The sequence below is a fragment of the Molothrus ater genome, chromosome 3, assembly GCF_012460135.2.
Source record: "Molothrus ater isolate BHLD 08-10-18 breed brown headed cowbird chromosome 3, BPBGC_Mater_1.1, whole genome shotgun sequence".
NCBI classification, from domain to species: domain Eukaryota; kingdom Metazoa; phylum Chordata; class Aves; order Passeriformes; family Icteridae; genus Molothrus; species Molothrus ater.
Window position 1 is genome coordinate 83,576,453 of NC_050480.2, and position 8,659 is coordinate 83,585,111.

At 44.0% G+C, this 8,659-nt stretch overlaps 1 protein-coding gene across 1 annotated transcript; it reads left to right on the forward strand.

The window, feature by feature from the left end:
* The first annotated feature begins 341 nt into the window (after positions 1–341).
* Positions 342–7,973, forward strand: FAM110C (family with sequence similarity 110 member C). Its single transcript, XM_036380916.2, has 2 exons — positions 342–1,476; positions 4,583–7,973. Exon 1 carries the CDS (start codon positions 342–344, stop codon positions 1,434–1,436), a length of 1,095 nt encoding a protein of 364 aa, XP_036236809.1. The 3' UTR covers positions 1,437–1,476; positions 4,583–7,973.
* The last annotated feature ends 686 nt before the right edge of the window (positions 7,974–8,659 follow it).

The following is an 8,659-nucleotide window of genomic DNA, read 5'->3' on the forward strand; positions in this document are numbered from 1 at the left end:
CGCCGAGACCCCGGAGCCCCGACCGCCCCAGCGCCGCGAGAGGCGGCGAGGGCCGGGCCGCTGCCCCCCAGGGCGGCTCCTGCCTCCTTCCCTCCCTCCCTCTCTCCCTCCCAGCCTTCCAGCTGCCGGGATTGGCTGTGCCTGCCGGCGGGCGGGCGGAACACGCGGCGCCCCGACGGAGCGGGGAGCGCGGCCCTCGGAGCCCGGTGCCGCCGCCTGCGCACCCGGGTGTCCTACGCCGCGATTTTCCCTTTTTTTCCCTTTTTAATTTTTTTTTTTTAATTTTCTTATTCCATTTCCCTCTCGGGACTGGAAGCAGGATCCGCGTCCCTGAAATTGCTATGCCAGCCGAACTCTCCCGGGCCGTGGGAATGCACGCCATCTCCGACCTGCACTCCTCCCTCCCCCTGCGGCTCCTCAACAAGGGGCCCGAGTACCTCCGCAGGCAGCTGGAGGCCGGCAAGCCGGGCAGGAAAAGTGCCGTGGAGAGACTGGCCGCCGATAAGGCCAAGTACGTAAAGAGCCAGCAGGTCATCGGCAGCAGGCAGGATCCCGTCATCACGCTCAGCTCAGCCTCGGAGAGCAGCAGCGAGACCTGCTCCGTGGAGAGCAAAGCAGCGAGCCGGGAGCCGGGCAGAGGCGCGGGCGCGAAGCCCCGGGAGCCGGGCACGGCCGGGAGCTCCTGCCGAGCCCCCCTGCAGCACGGCCCCCCCATCGCCAGGCGCAGCACCAAGAGGCAGATGCGGCCGGATTCCCTGGTGATCTACCGTCAGAAATGTGAGCTCGGGAGGGGTCAAAGCCAGGACAGCTCACGGGGGAATTTGGTGAGGAGGATCTTCCATGGGTCCATAAAGGAGAAGCAGTTGGCTTCCCCTGCGTTGCCCAGAGTCATGGAGGACATCGCAGCCACCGAGAGCAGCGAGCCTCTCTCAGCAAAAGATGGTGACCGTGAGCCAAGCGACCATGGAGCCGTGCAGACTATCTCTGTGAGCACTGAAGGGGCAAGGGTATGTACAAAAGAGCATGAGAGACCCTCAAAACTGAGTACACCTCCTGAAGAGGTCAAGGAGGTGAAGAGGAGAGGTCTCCATCGCTCCCAGTCAGACATCAGCTCTCGCTACTCCAAGTCCTTCGCTGACTCTGACACATTTTTCAAGTACTGTGGCCTGGAGCAGGAGGTCATTGAGGATCTTGGGAGAGAGAACTTCTCTGTGGTGTCTGACAATGTCTCCTTCAAGATCCGCAGCATCAGCGTGGCGACATCGGAGAGCGAGTTCACGAGGCACAGCGGGGACGAGGGGCTGCTGGAGGACGAACTCACAGAGCAGGTCCCCAGCAGCACCTCTGTGATTGAGCGCAACGCTCGGATAATCAAATGGTTGTACACGTGTAAGAAAGCCAAGGAGACCAATAAGGTGATCCAGGAACTGGCGTGATGACTTAATTTAGCGTGCGTTGGAGCCTGGTGAACTCAAGGTGTGTGCAGATCCTCGCCCTGACAATTTGCGTTTCTCTTTCCTTTTTAGAGAGCAGTTAACTTCTCATGGTTTATATTAGTGTTTTCAGGAAGGGCTGAAGGAAAATGTGTTTTGTTTACCACATGTTCCAGGTATGGCTTTTTTGCAAAGCAGAAATCTGTGTTATTACAAAAACCAAAATACAAACAAGTAAATGCTTGCAGCTTGCCAGGTTTAGATCAGACCCCCCAGAGGAAATTAGAGAGTTGGTGTCTGTGAAGGATGCCTGCACTTTGCAGATTCCTGCTTTGCAAATATCTTATTTCTTCTAATCTCTGCTACATTAAATGCTAGGAAAAAGCCTTAGAAATGTATTCAACCTTTAGCTACAGTTATTTGGATAACAGACTGAACTAACTACTACTAATTAGGAGTACCCTGTATTTATAGTGTACTGCTGAAACTATTTCTCATCAGGAGTGTACTGTATTTACACTACACTGCTACAGTTTTCCCCTTTACTTTAGTCTCTCTCCTTCTCCTTACACATCCCCAAGTATCAGAAAAGCAAAACTGAATCAGTGCCCTGCTATAAATCTTATTTCCTCTATGGCTTCCTGTTGGGACCCTAAAAGTTTGTTCCAGGTGACCTTATGGCATTTCACAGAGATTGGGTGTTCCTCTGCAGTGGGTTTTGCTATGTGGTTTGCTGCTGGTAGCTGGGAGTGGGTTGTGGGTTTGCCTTGGTCAGAGGGGTGCTCCAGTGTTGTAAGCTAAAGATAATAAACACAAAAGTGTGGATCTAGGCTTAGAAATCAATTACTTCACAGACAGAAACATAACAAATTTAGCTCTGGTAAAAGCCAGTGTCCTGGGTTTAATAAAAGTGGTGTTTATTTTGTGGATAATCTCCTGGAAGAGAACTATATTCATGGAGCCTGTGGTGTTGATAATCCATGAGATAGGAGTTTTTCTTCTTCCAGTACATAAAGCCCCTAGGATAACTACCACAGCTTACCGTGAGGTGTTTAAAAATTTCATGAGTAGGTCTTGATATAAAGGATTACGTGTATATTTTCTGACAGTTGGTAATTGGTGCATGAGAAGAACATAATTTGGTGTAGATACAGCTGTTGATAGAGCACATGGGCCCAAGAATGTGGAGAATTGTAGTGCTTGAGCCTCTCATTCCTATGTGGATGTGAGGCTGTCACTCTAAATTCCTTTAATCCATGTAAGGCGAAAATCCATTTACTTGAAACTGGTTTTAATGATGTGAAATTCGGTTCATCTTTAGAATTAGAATTTTTCTCAAAAGTCTGTTTTCTTTCTGCAAGAGGAGGAAGACAGGGAGAGAGCCATTATACAAAAACTTTTGTAGGCCATACTGATAAGAATGTTCTCAGGTATCCGGCTGACAACTAAAAAGAAGTGTTCTTATGTAACAAATCCTTTCCCGAATAATTTTAGAGAGAAAAAAGGGCTCTCCCAACTAATCATTTTTCCTTGCTCATCCTTCTGTGATAAAAGGCCGGGAGATAGACAAAACAAAATGAGAAAGGTGGTGGTTTTGTGAATCTGCTTGCAGCAAGAGGATGGGAGGCAGATTCCGGCAAGCATGAGCCACGCAAGAAAAACAACCAAATAAAAGCCTGTTTGCTCCTGAATGCCCCTGATGGGGGTAAGGTCCAGGTCATCACCACAGAGCTGGCTCCAGAGGGAGCAGATGGTCCTTTCCCCATCCATTTGCCAAGCGGTTCCAGTGCTGCAGCTGAGGCAGGAGATGCTGGTGAGCACCCCTGGGAGCATGCAGTCTGCAGAGGAGGTGCTGCACCAGGGCAAAGGCAAGGGTGGGAGGGTGGGAAGTACCAGGAGCTGAACCTCACATGAGCTTGGTCAATGGCTTTTTATTTTTACCATGTAAGAGAAAATTGTATTACACAGCCTAACAAGGTGGTGAAAAGATCTCAATGAAAAAAACATCAAGTTTTATTCAAGTGATCCTATGTTCATTCTGCAATAACTTTAATTACTCTGGTAGCAATTCCTTTGACAGCCTAGGAAAGACTAATTCAGAGGGTCCTTATTTATAAACCTAATTTTAAGGATAGTAGGGCTAACTCTTAACTGTTGGATCTCATCTGTCAGGTAGTTTCTGGAAACTGAGAATATACTTAAATTAGGTCACAGAAGTGGGAAGTTCAGAAAGGTCAGCTAAAAATACCTGTACACTGCACCCAGAATAAAGGACAAGGGTCATCAAGAGTTACCATAAGTTAAATACTACATTTACTGGACAGAATTTAAGGAGAGAGTTGTTTATCGTCACGTAATTGCAAGATGAGCCTTGTAGTTCTGGTCTAAATTTTCATTCAGTTCTACACCTTGACAATACAGCATCAAGTCAGATATCTGTATGTTTTCACAATATCCAAGTGTTTGGCTCTGTTTCGCTTACTTATTAAAGGGCAGTGGACTGCTGTTCTCTGCTGGGGAGCAACATGCTCTTCCTGGTGTTCCCAGGCACATCCTTAGAAGTTCCTGGTTTTCTGCAGAGGTTTGAAAATTGTTGCATCTTCTTTGGACAATGAGGCAGAAGCCTTATTTCTGCAATCCCAATATTTGTTGTGTATAAAACACCTTTCAAGAACTGCAGAGCTTTTATGGGCCAGTGATCATTCCATTCATATTTTATGTTCTCTGTTTAATTTTTCATGAGCTCTCTGGGACCTGATGGAGCACCATGTAAATAAAAGAGCTGGTTGAAGGATCAGGTTCTTTAGCATGTCTCATCAGAGAGATGATTGCAGAGTGTGGGTTGTGAGCTTCAGAAAACTGAGGTCCTTAGCAAGATGGTCATTGCAGTTCTTCTCACTGTCAGTTCTGCTTCATTCTAGGAAGAGGTTCACTCTGCATCCTCCTTCCTGAGCTGTATCAAGATTATTCAGCCTTGAGTTTCTCATCATTCTTAAATGGGTGGGCATTATTCAAGTGGAAATCTCCAGGGAGGGTAATTTACTGTGTTGGCAGTAGCCACAGGCAGCTGAATAAAAGCTTTAGAGTATCACCTTAAGCTTGTCTGATATGATAATTAACAAATGACACTGTTTTTCTTCTTTCTTCAGAATTGTTGACTTGGAAGTTGAACAAAACCAGACGCAGGAAGAAACTGTTCCCTCATCTGGCTTATGTGTACTTTGTCCAAGTTTGGTATTTTGTTGTTGTTTCCTACCTTCACCCCCATCCCCTGGAAGTCTCACTCTTGTCAAGCCCAAGGATGTCCAAGGCTGCAATGAAAAGTGGAGATTGTGAACTGTGCCCCAGCAAGACAGCAGGAAACAAAATCCCCTGGAAAATTGAAGCGTGGCAGCAGCTGCCATCCCCAGTAATATACAACATCAGCTCACTGCCTCAGGATGTCATTCCAGGCTGTGACAGAAGGTCTGTTTTGTGCACCCATCTCTTTCCAGCAATGAATTTGTCAACAGGAATGGGGGGAGAAAGTGGGAATGAAGTGGCAATGACCTCTGGGTCAGGTGTTCCCTTGCAGACAGACTCCACCTGGATGTCCAAAGGCTCTGCCTTACCAGAGCTGTTTAATCAGAGCTCATCCTGACATCATTCACCATCATTTGCTTGGCTGGTGAGGACTAACTGTGGTGGCCTTGTCTGAGATACTTGGCAAACATGTAAGCTAAATTCCTGCCAAACCTCTCTTTCTCTGATAGCATGCAGGCCAAATCAGTGTACCTTGTATCCATCTAGTTTGCTCTTGCTAGGTTGTCACACAGCTTGCTCAGCGATTGGGAAAGAATAGCACCAAATACTTGCAGGAGCATGGTTCCAGGAAACAGGTATTGAGGGAGGTTTTGCATTGTTTCTGCCTTGCAGAACAGTACAATTTGTTTGCAATATGTGCCCGAGTCTGACATGGCACACATGGCAAGGTTTGGCAGTCATGGTGTAACACCTTTAGTTTTAGGCAGTGAGTGAGCAGGCTGTTACAGCATGGCACTAGGGAGCTGTGCCAGGCTGTGTTAAGCCACACTTCCCAGTGTGGGTCTGCAGTAGGGCTGTGCAAGGCAGGAAGGCATGTTAGGGCACAGCCAGGCCAGGGAATGTCCTGATGACACCCAGTGTACACAACACCTCACCCAATGTCATCAGTAAAATGCCTCAGTTGAGCTGCCTGAGCTAAACATGTTTTAAAAGGTGATACTTGGATCATTAGTGTAGTGAATGAGGCCTCTGCAGTAGCTCATGGAATTTGCTGGCTATGCCTCAAACACCCCAATTTGTCATTGCTTGCTATAAAATCAAAGCATTTCTGCATGGACATTGCAAACCACAAAACAATTTAAAAAAAAAAAGCCAAAGCCACTTTCCCTTTCATTGGCAGTGACACCTATCTGTGAAAGCTGCCTGACTGGCACAATGTTGACTTCAGCTGTGGGTCCTGCAGAGGTTAAAAGCTTACTTTGTGTTACCGTGGTTGTGGAAGAGTTGCCCTTGAAGAGCTCATCAACATCAGCTAAATATCATCTGAGTTGCACTTGCATGGGTTTTAAATGTGCTTGTCAGTCCTTGGATGGTTAGTTCTCAATTACAGCACCAGTTTGGAAATGCAGTGTCTTCTGTTTCTAGTGTTAGGTACTAAGGCCTACATGTCTGAAGTTCTTAAGATAACTAGATAACAATTCCAGATAAAATAATTGTGGAACCACTTTTCAACTGGGAGAAAACTAAGTAGTTCGTGTGAGCTCCTTCAAACATAGAGAGAAGGTAGCATATGTGGATATTTTCTTACATAACAAAATCTCCATATACATTTGTTACATTATTATAAAACGATGATTCTCAGAAAACTTCAAGATGCTGCTAATATTATAAAATTTATAGACTGAAGGTGCAGGTTTTTAAGGATCACAGTCTAGGTTTATTAGTCAAGAGCATAATCTGATGTATCTGTTCTGTTCATGCTCCCAGCAAGATGCTGTACCACATATATATTTATATATCAGAGCTAAGGAATGCTTTCTTCAAAAGCATGGATTACTGTAGATAGTTCAGAGTGCAAAAAATCTTTTGAGTTACAATCCAGTGCCCTGCCACAGGAGAAGAGAATTAATTTGTTTTGTTTCCAAGGAAAATTTTTGATTTCATTTTCAAACTTCTGTTTGTTGTTCCTCTGTCAGTTGAGCAGCTTTCAAAAGTTAAGATGAAAGATGTATTACTCAAGAATTTTCAGTATTAGGAAGGAATGTGTTTAATTTGCTTAAAAATACTGAACATGAGCCTTTCTGAAAATCAATTAAGGTTTTATGGCAGAGGCTAGTGAAATCAGAACTGGACCCATTCTGAATACTTTTTAAATTCCTCTTTTTGTCTTTGTGGATAGTTCAATAGGGTTCAGGTGACTTTCCACACTGATGTGGCAAAATTTCTCTGGCTTTGTTCAAACTCCATAGGAATCTCAAGCACTCCCATTTATTTCAGAGGTGATGTGGAGCTATCTAAGATCTTTGCCTGTTAAGCTGTAGATTCCCTTTATTTAATATTACCTTCTGGGGAAGCTAATAATTTACATTTCCAATATGTCAGAACAAAAATAGATGACAACCTTCTTTCCCCATATATTTTGGGAATGGCGAATTCAGTGCTTTTTCCAAGTGATGAGAGCTCTGGTGTTCATTCTGTTCCTGTTACTGTTACATGTAGAGGGTTCTCCTTCTGCTGGGTCTTTCAGTCATACCCTTCAAAACAAAAAGAACTTGCTAATGCTAGCCACTACCTATCTTTTTCTCAAAAAGAAAAAAAAAATCTTTTTTTGTTTTTTACTCTTTGGATGGGTGGAATTTTCCAGCTTTCTTGTTAAACTGGAAAAGTGGGCTGTTGCAGTTTGAACAGAAATTTTAGCAATGGAACTGGTTTTCCAATAGTCTAGGGAGCCTAAAACGGCAGCTGATGACAAAGGCTAGCCATAAATTGAATTATTTTGTTTGACTAGAACTATGTAAACAAAATAGTCAAATGGGATGCAAGTGAACAGAACAAATTGCTGTTTACACCCAAGTGTTTGATGGTTCTCCAGTGCTGTGACAAGGGGCAATGTCCGCAGCCGTGGCATAACAGGAGAAAGGTACAAAGTCTGGGGTTTATGGTCTGGAATATGGAGATAAGACTGAAATCTTTGCAATATATTGTAAATATTACTGTACAGAAATCTATAAGAAATACAGATTTTTATATATATATATAACTTTTCCAAGGGGTATAAGTGTATATGTTTTATGAAATCGGCCAAGCATTACATTGGTGGGGATTAAGCAGAAACTTTCTTCTGGAGCTGGTTGTCTACCATTGCCCCCTGTGAAGTTTCTTGGATCTGCTTTTGAATCCCTCGAAATGGAATAGTAGTCGGATCCAATACGGATGTTTCACCATTGTTATGCTTATATTCCTGTGAAAAAAACTATGTGCTTTTGAATGCATACAAATAAAACTACCACTCTGAGAGGTAATGTCTGTTTATTTAGAGCATACTTTTATTTTGCTGTCTCCATTAAAGTGCTATTATTTTAAAGCTGGAATCCCATTAGGGAATTAATTTCTCTGTGAGTGAGGGTGATACTTGACTGTGAACATCTCAAAGTGCAATGCATCCCTGAGCCATGCCTGGACCCCTGGCTGAGAGCTTAGGCATGGAATCTCACAAGGAGGTGGCACAATAACTAGTAGCTCTCAATATCAGTAAATTTGAATTATATGAGGCTAAGGCTGTTCTACAATATTCTAATTTTTTTTTATTTCGGAATATGGCTGAAAAGATAGAGCTTATTTCTGAAGGGTACTATTTTTTTTCGAAATGTAGTATTCTGTTTGGTCTTGCTCAGTGTCAAAAGCTACGATGTGCTGCAGGCAACATCACACTCATCTCAGCCAGTGTCCAAAGTGGGAGGGAGTTTGAAGTTCTGCTTGGAAAATATATTATCTCCAGAATCTTATAAAAAACTGTTGTTTGACTTAACTTTCCGTAGAAAGAATTCAGTATATTATGCTAAATCTCTGTTTATTTATTTTGTGAAGAAAGGAGCAGAAATAATGGTTGGATACAGTGAGCTTTTACAAGAAACCAATGCACTCCAGTTTCATAGTTACCATTTTGGCATGGTCTAATCTGCTCAGACTCAAGTGTTTCACCA

What these genes read in the sequence shown, in the direction of transcription:
- FAM110C (XM_036380916.2), top strand. Translation starts at nt 342, where the DNA reads ATGCCAGCCGAACTCTCCCGGGCCGTGGGAATGCACGCCATCTCCGAC.